This window comes from Cornus florida, unplaced genomic scaffold (genome assembly GCF_030987335.1).
Source record: "Cornus florida cultivar Cherokee Brave unplaced genomic scaffold, ASM3098733v1 CherokeeBrave_3.0.0_Hap2_Chr05, whole genome shotgun sequence".
Taxonomy (NCBI): domain Eukaryota; kingdom Viridiplantae; phylum Streptophyta; class Magnoliopsida; order Cornales; family Cornaceae; genus Cornus; species Cornus florida.
The window spans coordinates 40,642,874-40,668,372 of NW_026775575.1; the positions used below are offsets into that span (position 1 = coordinate 40,642,874).

Sequence of the window (25,499 nt, forward strand, 5' to 3'; positions counted from 1 at the left end):
CCATTCTTATTGTTTGATGTTCCATGCTCATGAATGCAAGTGTTATATTTCTCCAAATTCTTGAGTGTGCATTGGTTGTGGGCTTATGGAATGATTAATGGCTTGATTTGATATGTTATGTTATTCACTAGATTAACTAGACAATGTATGCTTACTTGGCCATCCATGTTTAATATTTCAGTTAATGGCACACACTTTCATTTATAACCCACAATCCCCCTAATCGATCAAATATTGAATGTTTAGGAACGTAATGCTTAGTGGTGAACTCTATGACCTAAGACTTCTCTTATATTCTTTACATCTCATTTGTTTTAGTTGTTTTACATTGCATTCACTTAGTTTAAATTGTAGTATAATTTAACCAAGAAACCCTCTTTTGATCATTCTACCTACTAATCCAACGTTGATTTCAAAGTACCGTTCATTTCCCTTGGGATGATCCCTACTTACCCTAGCTACATTAATAGTTAGTAGTAGTAGTGGCATTCTATAAATTCAAACTTGGCCACACTTCACACTTTTGTGCAACTAGGTATTGACCACACCAATTGCTACCGTTGCTAAGGATTGGCAACGCCGTATTTTGGAACCAATTAGGAATTAGTACTCTTTTGATCTTGTCTTTATTTTTATTTTACTTTGGTTACTTATTGTGTTTTTTCTTGATTGGCTAGGTACATTGAGCCAAGAGAAATGAAAGCAAGGGATTCTAAGCAAAGAAGCAAGCTAAGCTAAGCAAAGCAAAAGCATAAAAAGCTAAAAATTAAAAAATTTACAAAGCAAAGCAAGGCAAAGAAAAATTGAAAAATAATTTGAAGTTGCTTAAGGACCCTTTGTGAGCTTTTCTAACTCTTTCTCTCTAGTTAAATCGTCGGCCCGCTTAGTGGCAAGTTTTATTTTCTTAGATAGGTTATCGGCATGAGTGGAGGCAATTTATTTTTCTTGCATATTGTTGAAAGCATGGGAGTATAGGATCAATGTATGTGGAGGTTTGTTGATCGACTTGTTGCAGAGGCGAAGTGCTTGCTACTTGCTTGTTGTTGAGTTGTTGTTTGTTTTGATTGTGCATGCATGGTCGTAGGTCGTTGAATCCTACTCTTGTCCTATAAAATTTAAATTTTGAATCTATTATTCATAATCCTAGGGGAAGGGGTAATTCTAGGGACTTCATTTCATCAATAGAGGAACATAATGAGGACCATGTGGAGGACCTTGGTTATATTGACCAATAAGGCATCTTTCACCCTAATGTGCATCATGATAACATTCAAGTACCATTAGGCATACCTAGACCCTTCATTCCACAAAAACAAGGCCAAGTTCCATTAGGAATGCCACGACCAATTTTTATTCCACCTCCACCTCCTGTTGTTCAAGCAAATCATGGTGCTCATGTCGAGCCACCAATTATGAATCCTCCCCTTACTTTAAGAGACCATTGTGTACCAAATGAGTATAATGCACCAACATGCATTCAATTACCTCCATTTAGAGCACACCATTATGAGATTAAACCACAAACAATTCAAATGCTTCCCAATTATCATGGGCTACCAAGCGAAGAACCTTATAAGCATTTGGATGAGTTTCTTGAAGTATGTTCCACCGTGAAATATATGGACATGCCGGAAGAGGTTTTGAGATTAAAACTCTTCCTTTTCACCCTTAAAGATAAAGCAAAATATTGGTTCAATAATTTGAGGCATCTTTCAATAACTTCTTGGGCAGAAATGCAACAAGAGTTTTTGAAAAAGTACTATTTGGTATCAAAGTCCAGTTCAATAAGAACTTCGATTCAAGAATTCTCTCAAGGGGAGGGGGAATTATTTCATATGGCATGGGAGCGATTGAACGATTTGTTCAGGACGTGTCCACACCATGACATCCCTAAATGGCAATTGGTTCAATTCTTCTTTGAAAGTTTATTGGATAGTTATAAAGGTATGGTTGATGCTTCTATGGGTGGTTTTTATCTTGGTAGGTATTAAGATGATGTTTGGCGCTTATATGAGAGCATGAGTGAAAATTCAATGCATCGATCTTTATCATCTAAAAATGATAGAAATTTAGGTGGAAGAAAGAATGTTGGCTTATATCAAGTTAACCATTCCAATGATATAGTTGCCGAAGTGAAGTCTTTATCCCAAAGGTTTGATCAATTTTTGATCAACCAAAATTCGGTGAAGCAAGTGTCTTCCACCCCTAATCATACTTAGCACCATTCCAATGAATCATGCATGACTTGTTCTAGTGTTTTACATTCTACTTACAATTGTCCCCATAGACATGTGCAAAGTGAATACCATGAACAAGTGAATACCGCCTTTGTTAACCAAGGGAATAATCCCTATGGTACTTACTATAATGCCATGTGGAGGAACCATCCAAACTTCTCTTGGAAAAGCCAATGGGAAGGTTAAAACCCTCCCCAAAGTGGTTTCCAAAGCAAGTATATTCCACCTTCCTTTACAAGGCCAAGGTTCCTAAGGTTATCATTCCTTTTACCAAGCACCAAATGGAAACCAATATTCAAACTCTCATTTTCCAAACCAATCTTCATTTTCTCAAGGAAATTCAAGAAGTCCCGCATTTGAAGAAAAAGTTTTAAACGCTTTGGGTACTTTGGAAGAAGATACCCAATTGCTTCATTCTCATTCCCAATCAATTGCAAAGCTAGAAATCCAAGTTAGGCAAATAACTAGTACATTGAATGCTAAGGAAAAAGGGAAAATGCCTATGAATACCACCCAAGCAACAATTTGTTGTGAAGACCAATTCCTTTTCGGAAAGTCATATGCTAGAATAGGTGAATGCAGTGACCACTTTGAGAAGTGGGAGAGTTGTTAACAACCAAATATGTGTTTCAAATGAAGAGAGTGAACCAGTGCAACCAAAAGTTAACACCCATCCCGTCTCGCATCCTATTCTTCCTTCATTACATGTGAAAGAATCTAATATTGAAAATGTTGAAAAAAATACATTTGAAAAAGCTTTTGAGCCTAAAGCTCAATTTCTGGATGCCTTAAAAGCATCCCCCTCTCTTGAAAAGCAACAAAGCAAGGCAAATGAAATAATTGATGTGTTTAGGCAAGTGAAAATCAATCTTCCTCTTTTGGATGAAATTCGACAAATTCTGGCCTATGCCAAATATTTTAAAGATCTTTGCACACTCAAGAGAAAGAACAAAAGCCAAGCACCAAGAAAAGTCGTTTTAACCAAGCAAGTAAGCTCAATTTTACAACACAACACCCTCCCAAAATTCAAAGACCCCAGTTCACCAACCACTTCTTGCACTATTGGTGATCATATTATCAATCGGGCTCTTATTGATTTAGGACCAAGTATGAATCTTCTACCTTATTTGGTCTATGTTCAATTGGGCTTAGGTGATTTGAAACCGACGTCGATAGTTTTGCAACTAGCCAACCGATCAATTAAGAAGCCCAGGGTATCGTTGAGGATGTATTGATTAAAATTGACAAGTACTTCTTCCTAGTTGACTTCATTGTCATTGACATGGAGCTAGTTCCAAATCCTAAAAGCCAAATTCCCATTATCTTTAGCCGTCCTTTCTTAGCTACTGCTAATGCCAACATTAATTGTAGGACGGGAATAATGAAGATTTCATTTGGTCACATGAAAGTAAAGTTGAACATTTTTAATCCAACTCCGAATTCCATGGACAAATATGAAGATGTATGTGTTGTTGAAAAATGTCTTGAAAGTGAATTTGAAAAAAATGAGTTTTTGCTTGGTGTTGAAATTTCAAATGGGTTGTCTTCTAAAAAAGTTTCAAGAGATGTTGTTTTCAAGTCTAATATTTAACGGGCATGGAAGCCCAAAATTTTTATTGACAAAGGGCCATCAATCTCACCTAAATCAAATCCAACAAGTTCCTTAGGGAATAGTTTGTTCGATGGGGTTCAAAGTTCCATTCACCCTATCAAAGAGGGGATGCATACCAAGATCTTTGATCTTCACTAAAAGAGCCCAACGTCTTGCTAGAGATGTTAAAGACTAGAGCTTCATAGGGTTTTCCAACCCTATTCCTCCCCCATTTCTTTTTATTCTTTTTATTTCTTGCGTCGTTTATATACAATCTGGGATCATATATGTTGTTTGAGGCTTTGATAGGGAATGCATGCACTTTCATCTTCAAATTAGGCATTTAGTGCCTATTTGATCAATTACAAGAGCATATTCAATCAATCGAACCTCTCTGCATCCATTTTTCGGCATATTTTCAGGTCTCTATCCCATCCTTTAGGATTTTCTACAGGTTTTCAATTCTCTATCCATCGTGCGAACCTTCTGTTCAATCGTTCATAGCAACCTCCAATCGATCCAATGTTCTTATGAACGATCGTACTTCCACACTTAGAAAAATTTTAGACCTTTGCATATTTCAAACTCTCTGTCCATCGTGCGAAGTTTTCTGTAGGTTTTCAACTCTTCGTGCATCGTTCGAACTTTGGAACGATCAAAACTTTGATCGATTATGATTCGATTGTTTAGGGTTCCTTGTTTCTTTACCGTTGACTTTGACTTTTCAAAATTCAAAAAAAAAAAAAAAAAAAAAAAAAAAAAAAATTCAATTTTTAATTTTCAAAAATATTTTGTCATTTTATGGGTTCAATCGATCCGAGACACTTCATGAACTATCGAACTTTGATCGATCCAATGGGCCTCGTGATCGATCACATATGTCGGACACAGTTTTTAAAAATAGACCCAAAGGGTCACTTAGATCGTTCACATCAAACGTTCCAAGCCCTCTCTCTTTTTTTCACTGTTCCAGCTATCTTCCCCACCTCTGGTGAGCTTCCGGTGATCTTCAAACTCCAGATCCCGATCTTATCATTCCTTCTCCCTCTCGGTTCTCCTCTTCTCTTCATGTTTTTTTTTTTTTTTTTTTGGTATGTCAGTTTTTCATTTTTCATTTTCTTTTCCATTTTAGATCGTTTTGATGTTGACCTTGCTTCATATACATAGTTTCAGTGCTTCAATGATGATTTTATTTCCATTTTTGGATTTGCAAGCATGTGTATATATGTATTTTCTTTTCGAATTTGAATTGGGCATCATGTGCCATTTTAAGTGACCAAATTTGCATTGTTGAGGTGTATAGGGGGTCACGAGCCTTGAAGTGACCATTGGGATTCGCCCCGTGCCTTCCACATCACGAACCGGTGACTTTTCATTTCTCAACAGGTTCGATCAATTACACTAGTGCCCTGATCGATCAAGATCACAATCGATCCAATACATATCATGATCCATCCAATATGGATCGATCACATTTTTCTATGATCTTTCAAACTTCACTGTTTTGTATATTAATTCTCCTATAACCTCTCCTGTATTTCTTGCAATCATATATATGCCTTATGCCTGTGTTTTCCACATTGGTTGCATTCTGTACTTGCCAAGCCTAGCATGTTTCAGACTTTTTGCTTAGTCACTGTATATACTTGGCTGCATTATCGCTTGCATAGATAGGTTCATGTCTTCTATTCTGTGTTGTCTATCTTAATATGACAAACATGAGTCTATCTTTTGTGCTTCAAATTCTGCATCTTATATATCATTCCTTATTTTTGACTATAACTGCAAGTGTGTTTCTTTTTACAGGCTATGACTAGGTTCAAGACCATTGTAAAATGGATTTATGACCACCGACTGAGGCCTCGGACTCAAGAGCCAACTCCTTCTCAGCCGGAGCACTATTCTTCTTTTACTGCGGAGGGTGAGCCTGAACCACCTCCAGCACCTGCACCCATACCACCACCGGCCCAACCTACTATTAACCAGGAGAAGGTCACTAAGAAGTTTAAGCGACTGTCAGTTTCTTATGAGTCCATATTTGATGAGGAGGCTTTGGTAGAGGTTGCCAAGACTAAGTGGTCATATGACGAGATCTACGGTCACCACCTTTCTCTTATTTTTGCCCCCGTGACTAACCCAGTATACCCGAGGCTTGTTCGGCTGTTCTACCAGAACCTTAAGCCAGCTCTGAGTAACCTAGCAGAGCTTCAGACTACCATTGATGGGTATCTCATCCACATTACTATCGAGACACCAATGACAGCTTCTCATTGCCCCCATATATGTCCTCTATGGATTGATTTCCCGACTTTGCATAAGCCATCATATGCAGAGATGGCTACAGCTCTTCATGGCACCACCACTGCTCGCGATACTTATACCTTTCGGACTTATATGCCAGAATAGATGTGGTTCTTTGATTTGGTTTTATACCAAAATGTTTACATATCTGGCAGAAGACCCAGTGGCGGGGAGACTTTCTTGTAGTTTTATATGCCATTGATATAGGGCATTGGTTTATTAGTTTCTACACTCATCTGGAGTGTCATAATGAAGCTATATGATGAGTATATCAGCAAGAGCGACCCGTAACGGGCAAAGTTCCTCCCATATGCACATTTGATTACATAGCTCCTCTAGGATTAGCACTACCCAATCGATCCACAGGAGATCGTTGAGTCTGGGGCTTGCCATTTCAAATGGGCTGACTGGTCAAAGAGCTACAATGCTCTTTCCAAGAGCCTAGCGGAGGAGGCCACATGATGAGCGCTGAAAAATGCATATTTAAACCCCTTAAGCTTGAGTATTCTAGGACCATTATCTATCTTATTTTCCCGTTTTAGACTAATTTCATGATTATTGCCCTTTTCAGGCACTTATCCTCAAAATAAATTAATTCAACCAAATTAAAGCATAAAAGAAGCAATCTCAAGCTGAATAGAAGAAAGGAGTAAAGTGGAAACAAAGTGGTGGAAAACAACATCTTCTATCGGTTAGACAAAGCTTCGATCAATCTTATAGTGATCAATCCAGCCTTATCAAGATGGATCGAGCCCCTTGTATCCCCAAGAATTTCCATCTTCAATCGATCCAACATCTTTTCGATCGATCGAACTTCTTTGATCTTTTCCCCATCTACCCCTTTTGTCTTTTTCCCAAAATATCCCAAAAATATCTTAGATATGTCAATATTCCAAAAAGGCACTGCCATGGTTCGATCAATCTCACCAAACTTCGATTGATCGAACTCCCTCAAGTTCAAAAAAAAAACAGAGTCCAACTCATTAAAAGATAGCTCGTGGTGCAATCATTGAAAAGGGCCCTAGTGCACGAGGCCTGACCATTGGGTGTGACACTTAAGCCACCTATATAAGGATTTTGAGCCATTTTTACATTAAGATGAGAGAGATATACAATCTTGGAGATACATAATCTTGGAGAGAGAGGTTAGAGGAGTCCAGAGATTAGAGAGATACACACCATTTGGGAGTTCTTCCACTCATCTAGGGTTTCCATCAAAGAGAAAAAGATCATTTTTACCATAGAGATGACCCTTAAGGGTTGGATGACTATATCAATGAGTGGCTAAACATCTTCTTGGGGCTAGAGTTAGCCCTAAGTAAGCCTTCTAGATCTTGATGTTTTGTATTTTGAGGGGATTTGTGTTATAATTCTTGTCTTGACATTTAATTTATATATGAATCTTGTTTCTATAATGATTTGTGTTGTTTAATACTTCCAATTAATTATTTCATTCTACTCATATATCTATGTATGCTAGAACAGATGTTCATGTGTTTATCTCTAGGTTTTGTGTTATTAATGCATGTCTCTGTGTGTTGATGCTATGAATCTAGAGATTGTCAAGACGTGGTACTTTAATGGAATACTCTTGTGGTTTATTTGATGGTTCATATTCATTTCTTGATGGATTGTGCCTCTACCTTAGTTTAATTAGTTTAATTTTCATGTCCCTAGTTTAGCTATAGTGTAGTTGCCTTACTTTCTTAGATAGGAGGACAATCCATGCTTGTTATTTGATGTTCCATGCTTATGAATGCAAGTAGTATAATTCTCTAGCTTGTTGAAGTATTTTGATTGTGAGCTTAAAGGAAGGAATAATGGCTTAGTTTGATATGTTGTGCTATTCATTAGTTTGTCTAGACAATGTATACTTAATTAGTCATCTATGCTTATTGATTCAAACAATCGCACATATTAGTATTGCAACATATATTTCCCCTCATTCATTACACATTGAGTGACTAGAAAGGTGATGTTTAGTGGTGACCTCTAAGTCCCAAGATCTTTCTCTCTTATTCTCTACCCTTCATTTACTTTAATTGTTTTGTATTGAAATTGTTTAACATTGTATTTTAATTAACCAATCAAAACATCTTTGATCACTTGACCTACTAGTCCAATGTTGTTTCCATATCAATATTTTTTCGTTTTCCTTGGGACGATCCCAACTCACCTTAGCTATATTAGTAGTTAGAGGTAGTATTGGCACTTTACACATTCAAACTTGGCCAATTTTTAACACGTTTTAACTTTTTGGTTCTCGATGACACCAAGTTTTGGCGCCGTTGTCGGGGATAGGCAACGCTGTATTTTGGAAACAATTAGGAATTAGTACTCTTTTGATCATATTTTTACTTTCTTTTATTTTGGTTACTTATTGTGTCTGTTCTTGATTGGCTAGGTGAATTGAAAGCCTCCCTCAACCCTTTTTACCCTTTTTCTCTCAATTTCACGATTTAGGGCTTTTGGGGATTTAGGGTTTCTTTCTCCTTTTTACGGCTAACAGGTCGACGGTGGTGGGTACTGGTGGCTTGAGAAGACATGGGGGAGGTTCTTTCCTCCTCTGTTCCGCTAGTGGGGGCTGGTATACCCCATGCACCAACTACTCAACAATCGAATTAACAACAGAAGAAACCTTCTTGGAGGAGTTTTTTTTATGATGATTCACAGAAGAAGATGGAGATTGTTCCTTATATCCCTGAATGTCGATGCGCAAAGGTCATTAAGATTTTGAAAGAAGATGTCACAGAGGAGGTAGAGTATTGGAAACATTCTATTGTTGGGTATTTGATGGGTAAACATCCTTATTTTCCACACTTCAATGATTTCCTCAAACGAATTTGGAAGACTGCAGGGAATTTTAAGTTAATTTCTTTACCAAAAGGTTTTTTCATGGTGCGATTTGACAATGCCAATGCTACTAATAGTATTCTTCAGCGTATCCACACATATCAGGGAAGACCAATGATACTTAAGCGCTGGGATAAGAATGTGAATCTTGAGAAGGAGGTTCTTGGTTCTATCCCTATTTGGGTTCGCTTGTTTAATCTCCCTATGTATTGTCGTGGGAAATTGTCTATTGCTAGGGTGTGCTCTCAATTCTCGATTCCATTATATCCTGATAAAGCTACATTAACTCGGGAGAGAGAAGGATTTGTTAAAGTTGTGGTTGAAGTGGATGTTCATGATGAACTTCCTGAAGTTGTAAATATTGATATTCATGGAATTGATTGTGAGGTTTATATTGAATATGACTGGAAACCTCAATTGTGTAGGAAATGTAATGGTTTCAATCATTCGGAAGTAAAGTGTCCAATGCAGATTCAGGAAAAAAAAAAAAGCCAACCTCAGAATGGATCGTCAAACAAAATGGAAAACTTATCTCGCAGGCAGAGATTACTGACATAGGGAAATCTGTTCCTGCGGCAAATGAGAGCTCTTTCGTGGAGAATTTGAACTCTCTATCTAAGGAAGTTGATAAAGCAGAGACAAATGTATCTCCTGATGACACAGTGGGTGCCTTAATTATTGTTCAAGAAGAGATTGGTTTGGAGAATGTTAAATGTGAGGGATCGGTTCCTCTTGAAGTTTCCCCTCTTAAAACTTTACGGCAATCTGATTCTCTCAATGTGAGCACTCTTCAAGAGAGTAATCCTTCACTCCAGAAACTTGACACTGGCAAACAAGTTTTGATACCACAAGACCGTTCTCCTTTAACTAAAAATCAAAAGAAAAAGCTGCGAAAAAAGGAAGCTGATATGGAAGCTAGTTCACGAATCACTCGAGGTATGGTTGCTGGTGGTGTTGCTCCACCCTCTACTGTTAATTGATGATTGGTATGTGGAATGTGAGGGGGCTCAACAGGAGGGGGATGCAATAAGAAATTCACTCTTGGTTGAGCTTGAACTCTTTGTCACTGGTTAATTTGTTTAGTGGAGACTAGGGTTCAAAGTTCAAAATTTGTTCGAATTAGTAGTAGAATAAGGGCTAATTGGCAGTTGTGTCACAATTATGATGCTGTTTATGGAGGCCGGATATGGTGTGGTTGGAATCCTACAATTTTTGAGGTTCAAATCATGGAAGTTAAGGCTCAGGTCATTCTGTTAAAGGTTAAAATTAGAAATACAGGGCTTTTCTTTTGGATGAGTGGTGTTTATGGTGAGAATACAGTTGAAAAGAGGAGAGATCTCTGGAAGTACCTTACTGATATGTCTAATTTTATTTCTGGTCCTTGGCTTCTTCTTGGGGATTGGAATGTTGTTCGGAGTAATGGAGATAAATTAAGGGGGGAAGAATATTCCTGGGAGGGTGCTAAAGGAAGTTAATAAGGTTGTTGATTCCCTTATTCTTTCTGATATCCCAATTTCTAATGGTAAATATACTTGGTGCAATAATACAAGAAGTGCTAGAAGAATTTATGCTCAATTGGATCGTGGTCTAATGAATGAAGACTGGAGTAGTATGTTTCACTCATCTAGAATTGATCTTACATCTTCTATGCTTTCTGATCATTGGGGTCTATGCGTTAAAATTCCAACTAATGTTGCAGATGGCCCAAAACCATTCAGATTTTTACAGGTTTGGAATGCTCAATCTGTAATGAAGGAAGTGGTAGCTGAGGCATGGCTTCGAAGGGTGAATGGGGATCCTATTGTGAAAGTAATCATGAAACTTAAAGTTGTTAAAAATGCTGTTAAGTTATGGAGTAAAACAAAGTTTGGATCTGTTTTTGAACAAGTTATTGTAGCCAGAAATACTTTGGAGGAGTGCCAATCCTCTTTGTCTAACTCTCCGTTGTGTATGGATTCTATTCAGAAAGAAGAGGAGGCTAGGAAAAAATATGCAGATGCTTTGTTTAATGAAGAAATGTTGGCCTCTTAGAAGGCTAGGATTAAGTGGAAGATTGATCAATATAGGTGTACTAAATTCTTTTATCAAAAAATTAAGGCCCATAGAGCTCTAAATAATATCACAAGTCTCCAAGATATCGATGGGAGAATAGTTCAAGATGATATTCGTATTAGAGAGCTGCTTTTGAATCACTATATTTCCTTGTTTTCTTTAAGTGGTATGGTTTCACCTCCATCTGCAGCTTTTATTAGGAATTCCCTCATAGGTGAAGAGGCTGTTGAACTTGAAGTTCTTGTTACAAGGGATGAATCAAGCTTACTGTTTTTAATATGGGACTGGATAGGGCTCCAGGGCCAGATGGATTCACAACCAGATTTTTCAGGGATTATTGGGGGACTGTGGGGGATGATGTTTGTAATGTTGTTTTGCACTTCTTTCACACTTTAGTTATGGATAAGGGTTTGAACCGCACTTTCATTACTTTGATTCCTAAGGCTAAAGAAGCTGATAAAGTGGGGGATTTCAGGCCAATTTCTTTGTGCAATGTTCTGTATAAAATTATTACAAAGATTTTGGCAAACAGATTGGGATCGGTTCTGGACAAGATTGTTAGAAAAGAACAGAATGCTTTTATTGGTGGGAGGAAAATCCAAGATAATATTATCATTGCCTCTGAATTGTTGAGAGGTTTTGGCGCCAAGTCAACTCAACCTACCCTTGCTTGGAAGGTTGATCTTAGGAAAGCCTATGATTCAATTCAGTGGGATTTTGTGATTAATTTGTTACAGCTTTATGGTTTTGGAACCAAATGGATTGGGTGGATCAAAGCTTCTATCTCTACAGTGTGGTTTTCCTTACTTGTGAATGGGAGTCCTCGTGGTTTTTTTCAGCCTTGTAGAGGGATTAGGCAAGGTTGCCCTCTCTCCCCTTTGTTATTTACTTTGGTCACTGAATATCTATCTGCTATGTTTGAATTTGAATGTAGACGTGGTAACTTGATTGTCTCTCCTGCTGCTAGAAGGGCTAAGAGTATGGTTACTCACCAATTTTTTGCTGATGACTTGCTTGTGGTGGTGATAGCTAACATGGCTTCAGTCTTTACACTGAGAAAAATGATGAATCACTTTGCAGAGGTGTCGGGTTTGGTGGTGAATACTAACAAATCTGAAGTTTACTTCACTAGATCAGTTAGAAGAAAGGCTGTTATTTTGAGAACTTTGGGTTGTCGACAGGTTTCTTTGCCTTTTACTTATTTAGGACTTCTAATTTCTGATAGGGGCCTAAAGAAATTGGATTGTAAACCTTTACTAGATAAGATCATTGCTGCAACAACTAGATGGGCATGTATAAACTTATCATTGGCTGGGAGAACTGAATTAGTTCGAGTTGTAGTGACTCCCATGGTTCTCTACTGGTCTTCAGTGTTCTCTATTCCAGCTGCTGTGGTGAACATCATTGAAAGAAGGATGCGAAATTTTGTTTGGGGCCACGATGATAATACTGTGAAATTACATGGTTTATGTTGGCATAAAATCACTTCTCCAAAGTCTGAGGAAGGTTTTGGTTTGAGGAAATTATTGGATATTGACAGAGCTGCCAAATGCTCCTTGGCCTGGGATTTTCTGCTGTCTAAAGATAGATTGTGGGTTGCTTGGTATAAAAATTGTAATCTTAAGAACGCTTCTTACTGGTCTGTGATTCCAAAGGATACTTATTCAATAATTTGGAAAGGAATTGTTGCAGTGAGAGGGGTGTTGAAGGACAATTATTCTTATCATATTGGCAATGGTCAACTTATTAAAATGTTTTTGGATCCATGGCGTGGGGGGCATTTTTTTATCTGATCTTTTCAGTTATAGAACCTTGAGATTGGTTTATACTAATAAGCAATTACTTTTAAGTAACTTCATTGAGCTTTTTCAGTGGAAGGTTGATGGCCTTCTTACTGAAATTCAACAACTTCTGCAGCAGTATCGAATCTATGTTGGTGAAGATCAGTTTTTCTGGAATCTTAAACCTTTTTCTTTCAAAGCTGCATGGGAATCCTGTAGGGTGGTTCAACCTGAGGTACAGTGGTATTCTATGGTGTGGAGTGGAGGAAGACCGCGCTGGTCTGTTTTTGGTGTTTTAATTTTACAAAATGCGATTTTGACTGAGGTTAATTTGCAGAGAAGGGGTATTTCTTTAGCTCCTATTTGCTATTTCTGTGGCTGGAATTTGGATCATGTGGATCATATGTTCTTTACTTGTGTTTATGCTTGGGAAGTTTGGTGTGGCTTGGCTGATTTGTTCCATTGGAAGGTTCAAAAATTAAGCTATATCAGAGCTTTTGCTAATGATCTGGGAATACAGTTTGCTATCAATTCTTGTAGGAATAAGTTCTTTAAGGTTGTTTTCACAGCGACACTCTATTATTTATGGAATGAAAGGAATGGCAAATTTCACACAAACATTGTTCGATCCTCCTCCATTTTATTGAAATGTACTATTTGGGATGTCTTAGATGTTGCAAGGGTTAACCTTCAAGATTTGCTAGGATAAGATAGGAGGTTTTGGGTTGTTCTGGGCCTGTCTACACTTCTCTTTACTCCTAAGGGTGTGTTTCAGTGAGATTCCTATCTCACTTTCTCTTTTGTATTTTATTGTTTTATTTATAAAAAAATTTCTTCATTTATGAAAAAAAAAACAAAAAAAAAAAAGAAAAAAGAATTGAGTAAAGGAAGTGAAGCAAAGGAGAATTTTAAAGTAAGGAGTTAAGCTAAGCATAAAAAGGCTAAAATCTAAAAAAATTTTGCAAAGCTAGGTGAAAATTGAAAAATAAATTGAAGTTGCTTAAGGATCCTCTATGAGCTTTTCTAAACTTAATCTCTAGTTAAATCGTGACCCCGCGTGAAGGCAAGTTTTTATTTTTTTAGATAAATCGTGAGCCCGCGTGGGGGCAATTTAATTTTTCTTGCATATTGTTCAAAGCATGGGAGTATGGGATCATCGTATGTGGGGGATTGTTGATTATTGAATTGTTGTGAGGGAGAAGTGATGCTACTTGCTTGTTCCTTGTTTTTGTTTTGTTTGTGCATGCATGGTCGTAGGTCATTAAATCCTACTCTTGTCCCACTTAACTTGAATCTTGAATCTATTGTTCGTAATTTTAAGGGAATTGGTAATTCTAGTCATTCTATTTTACCAATGGAGGAGTAAAATGACGACCTTGTGGAGGACCTTGGTCACATAGACCAACAAGGCATCCTCTACCCTAATGTGCATCATAACAACATTCAAGTGCCATTAGGCATGCTAAGACCATTAATTCCACCACCACAACAAGGCTAAGTTCCATTGGGAATGCCTCGGCCAATTTTTGCTCCATAACTTCCTATTATGTAAGGCCATCAAGGTGTTCGTGTAGCACCACCGGTTATGAATCCTCCTCTTGCTTTGCGTAATCATTTTGTGCCAAATGAATATAATGCACCTACATGCATTCAATTGCCCCCATTTAAAGCACATCACTATGAAATTAAACCACAAACCATTCAAATGCTTCCCAATTATCATAAACTTCCAAGTGAAGAACCTTACAAGCATTTAAATGAATTTCTAATAGTGTGTTCCACCGTGAAATACACTGACATGCCTGAAGAAGTTTAAGACTCAAACTTTTTCTTTTTACCCTTAAAGACAAGGCAAAATATTGGTTCAACAATCTTAGGCCTTTTTCAATAACCTCTTGGGCTAAAATGCAACAAGAGTTCTTGAAAAAGTACTATCTGGTTTCAAAGACCAATGCAATGAGAACTTTAATTAGAGAATTTTCTCAAATGGGAGCACCTCAATGGAAGGGGAATTGTTTCATGAGGCATGGGAGCACCTCAATGACTTGCTTAGAAAGTGTCCACATCATGACATTCCTAAATGGCAATTGGTATAATTTTTCTTTAAAAGTTTGTCGGATAATTTTAAAGGAATGGTTGATGCTTCCATGGGTGGTTCTTATCTTGATAGGCATGAGGATGATGTGTGGCATCTATATGAGAGCATAAGTGAGAATTCAATCCATAAATCATTGTCCTCTAAAAATGGTAGAAATCTAGGTGGAATGAAGAATGTTGGCTTATATCAAGTTGACAATTCCAATGACATAGCCGCCGAGGTGAAATCTTTATCTCAGAGGTTTGATCAATTTTTGATCAACTATAATTCAGTGAATCAAGTGCCTTCCTCCCTTAATCATGTTCATCATTCATCTAATGAATCTTGTATGACTTGTTCTAGTATCTTACATTCTACTTCCAATTGTCCCCATAGACATGTGCAAAGTGAGAACCATAAACAAGTGAATGCCGCATTTTTCAACCAAGGTAATAATCCCTATGGCACATATTATAATCCTGGGTGGAGGAACCATCCAAACTTCTATTGGAAAAACCAAAGGGAAGGCTCAAACCCTCCCAAAGGTGGTTTTCAAGGCAAGTATGTTCCACCCCTGATGCAAAACCATGGTTCCCAAGGTTATAGATCATCTTTAAAATCACATGGAAACCAATTTTCTAACTCTCATTTTCCTATTCAAACATCTTATTCTCAAGGAAATTCTAGGAGTTTCATTTTTGAGGAAAAAGTGTTTACCGCTTTGGGTACTCTAGAGGTAAACATTCAATTGCTTCACTCTCATTTCCAATCTATTACTAAGCTAGAAACCCAAGACGGGCAAATAACTAGTACCTTAAATGCTAGAGAAAAAGGGAAGATGCGTTTAAATGCCCCACCAAAGTAACAATTTATTGTGGAAACCAATTCCTCATCAGAAGGTCCCATAATTGAGCATATCAATGCGGTGACAACCTTGAGAAGTAGGAAAATTGTTAACAATCAAGTTGGTGTCCAAAATAAAGTGAGTGAACCAGTGCAACCAAAAGTTGACACCCGTCCCGTCTCTTATTTTGTTCCTCCTTCATTACATATGAAAGATTTTTGTGTTGAAAAAGTTTTGCAAAATGATTTGAAAAATTCTTGTGTTGAAGGTAACTCTCAAAATGATTTTAAAAAGGTTTATGACCCAAGAGCTACATTTTCGGATGCCTTGAAAAGATCCTATTCTTTTAAAAAACAACAAAGGCAAAGCCAATGAAATCATTGAAATGTTTAGGCAAGTGAAGATCAACCTTCCCCTCTTAGATGCAATTAAACAAATTCTGGCTTATACCAAATTTTTGAAAGATCTTTGTACCCAAAAGAGGAAGATCAAAAGCTAAGTACCAAATAAAGTTGTTTTAATCAAGCAAGTAAGCTTCAGTTTGCAACATAACACACTTCCAAGGTTCAAGGACCCCGGTTCACCTACTACTTCTTGCATCATTGGTGACCATGTCATTAATCAGGCTCTTCTGAATTTAGGAGCAAGTGTGAACCTCCTTCTGTACTCGGTATATGTTAAATTGGGCTTAGGAGATTTAAAACCAACGTCGGTAGTTTTGCAACTAGCCAACCGATCCATCAAAAAGCCCTAGGGTATTATTGAGGATGTGTTAATCAAAATTGACAAGTTCTTCTTCCAAGTCAATTTTGTAGTCATAGACACGGAACCGATTACAAATCCCAAAAGCCAAATTCTGGTTATCCTTGGCCGTCCTTTCTTGGCAACCATAAATGCCAACATCAATTGTAGGACGGGGATAATGAAAATCTCATTTGGCCACGTGAAAGTGAAGTTGAACATTTTTAACCCAACCCCGAATTCAATGGATAAACATAAAGAGGTTTGTGTTGTTGAAAAATGTATTGAAAATGAACTTGAAAAATATGAGTCTTTGCTTGTCAATGGAGTTTCTAAAAAGAATTCAAAGAGAAATATATTTAAACCAAGTATTGCAAGGGCATGAAAGCCTAAGAGTTGCATTGACAAAGAATAGTCAATCTCTTTTGATTCAAATCCAACAAATTCTTTAGGGACCCATTTGTTGGGTGGAATTCAAAGTGATTTTCACCCCGCAAAGGAGGGGATGTATAACAAGATTTTTGATCCGGGCTAAAAGTGCCCAATGTCTTGCTAGAGACAGTAAACACTAGTGCTTCGTAGGGTTTACAACCCTATTCCTCCCTCATTTCTATTTTACCTTTCATTTCTTGCGTCGTTTAGATATATTCTGGGTTCATACACATTGTTATGGTCTTTGATTGAGAATGCGTGCACTGTCATGTTTGAATTAAGCATTTAATGCCTATTCGATCGATCTCAAAAGGAGGTTCGATCGATCGAACATAATCTCTGCATCTAATCATTTTACTATCCCATCGTGCGAAAATTTCCTGCATATTTCAGCTCTTTGTGTATCATGCGAACTTTCTTCCAGATCGATCCAGTTTTCCCTTGGATCGATCTTCATTCCATACTTAGAATTTTTTTTGAAAACAATAAAAAATCAGCTCTCTGTGTATCGTTCGAACATGTCTACAGGTTTTCACCTATTGGATCAATCTAGTTCCGATCGAACTATGTTTGATCAATTTGGGTGCTTCCTGTTGACTTTTACTTCTCTTTGAATTTCAAATTTAAAACTTTTAAAATAATAATAATAATAATAATAATATAAATAAATAAATAAAGATATATTAAAATTTTCAAATTCCAAAAATATTTTATTTTATTTCTATTTTATTTTCCAAAAATTCAAAAATATTTTTAATCTTTAAAAAAAAAAAAATTCAAAAAATTCAAAAATACTTTGTCATTTTGTGGGTTCGATCGATCTGAGTTCCTTCCTGATCGATCGGAGTTAGATCGATCTGATCACCCAAGTGATCGATCGAACATGTTAGAGACAGTTTTTAAAAATATAACACAAGGGTCATTTGGATCGATTTCAACATCGATCCAAAGCCCTCTTTCTTCTTCGCCGCTGCCCATCTTCTTCCTCATCTCTGGTGAACCTCCGGCGAGCTTTTAAGCTTTCCAAACTCGATCACGTCTCATCTTTCTCCTTCGGCCCATTTCTCTTCTCTCACTTTGGTAAGTTTTTGGGTTCCCTCTTTCATTTTCGAGTAAATTTACATGTTCTAAATGTTGCCACGGTTAGATCTGAGCTTCCATGTTTGATTTCTTGCTATTTTTGAAGCTTTAAAGCATGTGTATATATATGTATATATTTTTTTATATATTTTGTTCTGATTTTGATTTTGGGGGTCACGTGCCGACTTAAGTGACCAATATTGACTTGTTAAGGGGTATAGGGGCCTACCACATTATTCGGGTGCCCCCCGTGTTGTCCACGTCACAGATCTGTGATTGTTCATTTTTTTACACAGGTTCGATCGATCACAGTAATTCTCTGATCGATCAGAGCCCGATCAATCTCAACGAAGTCCTGATCGATCCAACCTGGATCGATCTCATCTTTTTCATGATCGACCGAACCACACTATTTTGCATACCCTCTTTTGTGTTCCATGCTATCCCATTTATGCCCAATGCCTGTGTTTTCCACATTGGTTGCATTCTACCTTTTTATATCTAGCATGTATCACTTTATTGGAATAGTCACTGTCTATCCTTGGCTGCATTATAACTTGCATAGATTCATGTAATTTATTCTAAGTTGTCCATCCAGACTTGACAAACATGTTCTATATATGTACTTCCAATTCTATTTCTCGTATAATGACTACAATTGCAAGTGTTTTTCTATTTTATAAACCATGGCTCGAGTCAAGACCATTACCTGATGGATATATCAGCGTCGAGTATGGCAGCGAGTAATGGAGCCTGAGGAGCCAGCTCCAGCTCAGTTCGAGCGCTCTGCCTCTTTTGCTTTTGCATCCTCATCTTCTTCATCCACTGAGTAGGCCGAGCAAACACCATCCCCATCACTTAGTCCACCACCAGCACTGCCCGGTATGGTCCATGACTGAGTTCAGCGTAGATATTTACGCCTTACAGTGGCGCATGAGTTCATCTTTGATACTACTTTCTTCTCCCGGTCGATTCTGACCATAGCAGCCTATGATGATATTTTTCACCGCCGTATTTCAGCTATTCTGGCCCTGGTGGCCAATCCGGTTTACCTGCGGCTCATCCGGTTGTTCTACCAGAACCTCCGGCCGGACTTGAGTAACCTGGCAGAGTTACAGACCACCATTATTGGCTATCTCATCCGTATTACAGTCAAGACACTAGCCACATCCTCTTAATGCCCATACGTCTGCCCTCCCGACTTTGATTATCCTATTCTCAGGAAGCCATTTGACGCAGACATGGCCGCAGCTCTGACTGGCCCTGCCAGTGCTGGCGAGACATTTTCCACCCGAACTTACTTGCCAGATGATTTATGGTTCTTTGATTCGGTGTTATACCGAAATGAAATTATGGCAGGCCATAAGATTTAGCGGTGGTCAAATTTTCTTGCTGCCCTTTATGCCTTCTATACAGGCCATTGGTTTTCTGTTCCTGCACTCTATTGGAGTGTTATGATAAGACTGTACATGAGCTGGATCAGCAAGGCAAAGCCCAGGCGAGCCATATTCCTCCCCTTTACACATCTGATTACTCAAATCCTCAAAGACCAGCACTATCCTTTCCATTCAAAGGAGCATACTGAGTCAGGGGCAGGGGCTTGCCACTATGGCAAGAAGGACTGGTACAAGAGCTATAACACTCTTATGAGGAGTCTAGAGGATGAGGCCATCTTGGCAGCTGAGGAGGTAGAGTTAGCAGAGATGGAGGAGGCAGCAACAGCAGCAATAGATGATCCAGCAGACCCACCGGTGGCTGCGGATGCACATATGGAGATTGACTTGGAGTAGCAGCCTCCAAAGGAATAACCACATCACTCTCCAAAAGGGTTACCATTACATTCTCAGGAGTGGAGTCAGGATGAACCTCATTTTCCTGATCCAGCCATCCCTGACGCTCCAGCTCAGACACCCAGCCTAGGAGAGCGTATACAGACCTTGGAGGATGCAGTTGTCTTTCTCCAAGCAGACGTGACTACTCTCCGTACGGACGTCCTGACTGCGCTGCAGGGCATTTCCAAAGACATTTGGGGATTAAAGTCAATCCCAAGTTTGGGGGGATTATATCACCCACTTTGGATATTTATGTGGCGGTCATTCTTTGACATAGCTGTACTGGTATATTCTTTCCTCTTTATTTTATTCTCTTTGCACATTGAGGACGCTGTGCCATTTAAGTTTAGGGGTAATGTGTGTTCTTTGCAGTGTTTGTTTTCAATTCAAAATTTTGAGGATAACTTGTGTATTTGAGGGATTTTCTATGATTGGTCCATAACTAGCTATAATTTCGATCTTTTGAGGACTATATTGCTTAAAATTTAAAAATTGCTTGACTTAAGAGTCCGATACTCCTTATATGCCTTGTGGATGCCATTTAGGAGTAAATTTTTTGAAAGATTGATATCTTGCTTGCACTTGTGGTCCACATCATCTTAATCTTGTGATTGTTTTGAGATTCACTTTAGGATTCTACACTAGCACAGACGCACACTAGCATTCATTTGTGGGGTATATGCTTTGTTGATTATTGATTTGATTATATCCCAATTGAGCTAGTAGTGCATTGAAAGCTTTCATTCTTGATAAAGGTGGATAACAAACCCTTTTCATTGAGTAGTCAGGATTCTAGCCTCATCAAGCATTGAATTTCTCGCACCGAAAGGTGGAGGGCCCAAACTCTAGGTTAATAATTGGACTTGTTTCTACAAAAAAATAATAATAATAATAATAAATAAAAAAGTGAGGACTTCTCCTAAAAGATGAGAAGTGGGAAATGATTAGATGGAGGTTGTTTTGATTTGTAGCCTAGTTGATTTGAGCTTACAAGTCCTTAGGGGTGTTTAAACACCTAATGCCCTAAAGCCATCCGGTTTGGGAGTCATTGACTTAACGCTCGACCTCATGGATCACTAGAAAGCTTAATAGATCAACACATTACACCATGCTTTCATTGATGAGTGCTGAAAAATGCGCATTTAAACCCCTTAAGCTCGAGTATTTTAGGACCTTTATCTATCTTACTTTTCATTTTAGATTAATTTCATGTTATTGCCCTTTTCAGTCACTTATCCCCAAAATAAGCTAATTCAGCCAAATTAGAGCATAAAAGAAGCAATCTCAAGTTGAATAGAAGAATGGAGCCAAGTGGAAGCAAAGTGGTTGAAATCTGCAAACTTCAATCGATCAGGAATATTTTTTATCGATCTCTGATAAGCGATGAATATTGCATGTTCAAGCACCCTTATTTGCATTAGTTAAGTCCATTAGTTGATTATACTGTATTTGTTAGCTTCATTTACATGCTTTTGTCTATTTTCAGGTTGGTTCCTCAAAGAGAGTTAAAAGTGACGCTTTGATGAGTTTTTGAAGATCAAAGTATGCCATTGTCGGGAACCTTTGTTTTGGCCAAGTCAATGACCCAACGAACTTTGGGTTGTCCTTGCAAAGTGCTAAGAATGATGGTCGCACAATCAGGCCGAGCAGAGATCATTCCAAGAATTAAAGTAAAGATTTAAAGCTGCAAAGGCGAAGATGCCCGCCAATCATTGAGAGCCCTCGCCTAATGCCACCAGCCAAGCCTCGCATACCACCACAACAAGCCGCGGGCGCCCACCAAAATGGCTAGCAAGTTCGTGTATGCATAGGTGCCCGCCCTGCGCTTGCGGGCACTCGTCGTTCTGAGATAACAGCTCGTGGGTTCATTTGTTTCTCCCAATGTTATCCCTTTGTTTGAGGGGATAGGTCTGCACTCTCTCAAGGATTTTGGGCCACAAATTTAGAGTGGTTAAGGGGTCATTTTGTGTTAAATAAAAGGCTTGAGCTTTGTATAAGGGGATCTCACATTTTGTAAGGTTCTAGAGAGAGAAATATTGAGTTCTTAAGTGTGTGGGTTGTTCTTGACCTTTAGGTGCGAAAATGGAAGGCTTCCTCTTCTCTTCTCCTTCCTCCTTTGCATCCATGGGGAACTAACTCCCTTTATAGGGAGGTGATGAAGCCCTTCCTTGTAAGCATGCCTTAATTTTAGCTTATTTTGGGGAGTAAAATATATGCATGGGCCAAGTTTTATGATCTAGAGTTTACACATGTTGTAATGAATATTAATGTTTATAAATGATCATTTTGATTTTATCATCTTGTCTTAGATTGTTTTCTCTCATGATCATATGGCTTACATTTTTATAGTGACAATGAAAATGAGGTTGTGAAATGGTTTTAATGGCATGATTTATGAAAAACTTGTTAGTCCATAGCTTAAGGCCTCCCTTTGATGGATTAATCTTAATTCTTGATTTCATGTGCTTTTATCATTGGATTGAGGGTTTGATAATCTCTAGCTTAGTGAGCATGTCTAAGCCTACACCTTAGTTTAGGTAGTTCAAGCATGTAAAACTTTGATAGATTATTCTTGCCTATTGATTTCATGAATTCCTTGAAGGTAATGTAACAAATTTGTGTTGTTGTATTCCATGGTCACATATATATGTTGTCTCCCTAAGTAATCATAATTTAGCATGTTTATAGGGTAGGTAGTGGATTCACTTCCCTAGTCCTCTCTACCTAAATTTTTTTCCTCTTAATTTCTTGCAATTTATGGTTTTATGCAATCTTTAATTCAAAGTCACCAAGTGACAAACCAAACAAAAACTCCTCACCTCTTTCATCAAACTAAAAGTAATTTTACAATCTTGGTTGCCATAAACTAGCAATCCCAGTGGTTCGACTTACCTGTTCAATAGCCCTATTTTATAATGATTTGTGTCATTGCAAAGGGTTGATTATTACTGTGATAGTCGATGAAACCAATCAATCTCACATTGATCAATCTAGCCATTTCAAGATGGATCCAAGCCTTTGTCCTTATCCAAAAGAATTCACCATCTTGATCGATCTAACTTTTCTCAGATCGATCGAACTTCCTTGATCATATCCCCACCTACCACTTTTATCTTTATCCCAAAAATATCTCAGATTTGTCTTTATTCTAAAAGGCGCCGCTAAGGATGGACCGATCTCGCCAACATTGGATCGATCTCACTAAAGTTCGATCGATCTCATCTGAAGTCGATCTATCGATCTTATCTGAACTCGATCGATCGAACCTCCTTAAGTCCAAATTAAAATAGGGTCCAGCTCATTAAAAGATGATTCATAGTGCAATCATTGAAGGGACCTTAGTACACGAATCCAGACCATTGGGTGTGACACTTGAGCCTCCTATATAAAGATTTGGAGCCATTTTAAGAGGAAATTCATCAACATTCATTGATCTTCATATCATATATCATCTATCTTGGAGAGGAGGCTAGAGCTTAGAGAGATATACACTATTCTTGGGAGTTCTTCCATTCTTCTAAGGTTTCAACCAAGGAAAAAAGCATTTATACCACGGAGATAGCCATTGAGGGTTAGATGATTACATCAATGAGTGGCTACACATGTTCTCAGTGCTAGAGCTAGCCCTAAGCATGCTTTCTAGACCTTAATGCTTTGTATTTTGAGGGGATTTATGTTATAATGTTGTCTTGAAACTTAATTTATATATGAATCTTGTTTATACAATGATTTGTGTGGTTTAATACTTCCTATTGATCATTTCCTTCTATCCATATGCCTATGTATGCTAGAATAGATGTTCATGTGTTTATCTCATGGTTTTGTGATGTTGATGCATGTCTATGTGTATTGATGATATGAATCTAATGATTGTTAAGGAATAGTGCTTAATAGAATACTCTTATGGTTTATTTGATGGTTCATACTCATTTCTTGATAGATTGTGCCTTTCCTTAGCTTAGTTAGTTTAATTTTCATATTCCTAGCTTAGTTATAGTGTAGTTGCCTTAGTTTCTTAGATGGGAGGACAATCTATTCTTGTTGTTTGATGTTCCATACTTATGAATGCAAGTGGTATTATTTTCTAACTTGTTAGTGCGTTGATTGTGAACTTAAAGGAAGGATTAATGGCTTAGTTTGATATATTGTGCTATTCACTAGGTTGTTTAGACAATGTATACTTAATGAGTCAATCCATGCTTGTTGATTCAATCAATCAAACCTCTTTGTATTGCAACACATGTTTTCCCCTCATTTATTATACATTGAATGTCTAGAATGGTGATGTTTAGTGGTGACCTCTAAGTCCCAAGACCTCTCTCTCTTGTTCTCTACCCTTCTATTTACTTTAGTTGCTTAGTATTGCATTCATTTACATTGTAGTTTAATCAACCAAACAAACCACCTTTTAATCACTCGACCTACTAACCCTATATATTGTTTCCATTGCAAATAGGCCTATCATCCCTTGGGATGATCCCTACTCACCCTAGCTATATTTAGTAGTTAGAGTTAGTAGAGGCATTTTATAAATTTAAAACTTGGCCACACTATTTTGCACATATTTGGAGTGTCAACAACGGCCACCACCAAGTTTTTAGCGCCGTTGCCGGAGATTGAATTGGCAATGCTATATTTCTTTGGAAACAAATAGGAATTAGTACTCTTTTGATCATATTTTTACTTTACTTTACTTTATTTTTGTTACTTATTGTGTTTGTTCTTATTTGGCTAGGTGAATTGAGCATGGAAGTTAAGCAAAGGAGAATTGAAAAGTGAGGAGCTAAGCTAAGCACAAAAAGGGTTAAAATCTAAAAATTTGCAAACCATAGCAAGGCTTGAAAATTCAAAGTTAAATTGAAGTGCTTAAGGACCCTTTGTGAGATCTTTCTAACTCAATCTCTAGTTAAATTGTCGGCCCGCGTGGTGGCAAGTTTTAAAGTTCGTAGATAAATCATGAGCCCGTGTGGAGGCAATTTACTTTTTCTTTGCATATTGTTCAAACATGGGAGTATGGGACCAATGTATATGGAGAATGTTTGTTGATTGATTGGTTATGGGGGCGAAGTGATTGCTATTTACTTGTTATTTGTTTTGTTAGTGCACGCATGGTCGTAGGTCATTAAATCCTACTCTTGTCCCTCCTAATTTTCATCTTGAATCGATTGTTCGTAATCTAAGGGGAAGAGATAGTTCTCATCACTCCATTTCATCAATGGAGGAACAACATGACGACCATGTGGAGGACCTTGGTCACATAGACCAACAAGGCATCCTGCACCCTAATGTGCATCATGACAACATCCAAGTACCATTAGGCATGCCTAGACCATTCATCCCACCACAACAACAAGGCAAAATTCCATTGGGAATGCCTCGGCCAATTTTTGCTCCACAACCTCCCATGGTTCAAGTTAATCATGGTGTTCGTTTAGCACTACCGGTTGTGAATCCTCCTACTGTACATTAATCATTAGGTGCCTGATGAATACATTGCACCTACATGCATTCAATTGCCCCCATTTAGAGCACATCACTATGAGATTAAACCACAAACCATTCAAATGCTTCCCAATTATCATGGACTTCTAAGTGAAGAACCGTACAAGCATTTGGATGAGTTTCTTGAAGTGTGTTCTACCATGAAATACATGGACATGCCAGAAGAAGTTTTAAGA

At 37.9% G+C, this 25,499-nt stretch overlaps 1 protein-coding gene across 1 annotated transcript; it reads left to right on the forward strand.

Annotated features, from left to right (window-relative positions):
• Positions 1-8,808: 8,808 nt before the first annotated feature.
• LOC132309187 (uncharacterized) lies at positions 8,809-10,457 on the forward strand. The gene is made up of 3 exons (XM_059807519.1): positions 8,809-9,435; positions 9,522-9,918; positions 10,066-10,457. The coding sequence occupies exons 1-3, from the start codon at positions 8,809-8,811 to the stop codon at positions 10,455-10,457; spliced, it is 1,416 nt and encodes a 471-aa protein (XP_059663502.1).
• The last annotated feature ends 15,042 nt before the right edge of the window (positions 10,458-25,499 follow it).

What these genes read in the sequence shown, in the direction of transcription:
- LOC132309187 (XM_059807519.1), top strand. Translation starts at nt 8,809, where the DNA reads ATGGAGATTGTTCCTTATATCCCTGAATGTCGATGCGCAAAGGTCATT. An exon ending in ATGGTTTCAATCATTCGGAA is followed by an intron (nt 9,436 to 9,521) that starts GTAAAGTGTCCA and finishes CTTATCTCGCAG; the next exon opens with GCAGAGATTACTGACATAGG. An exon ending in TAGTTCACGAATCACTCGAG is followed by an intron (nt 9,919 to 10,065) that starts GTATGGTTGCTG and finishes TAATTTGTTTAG; the next exon opens with TGGAGACTAGGGTTCAAAGT.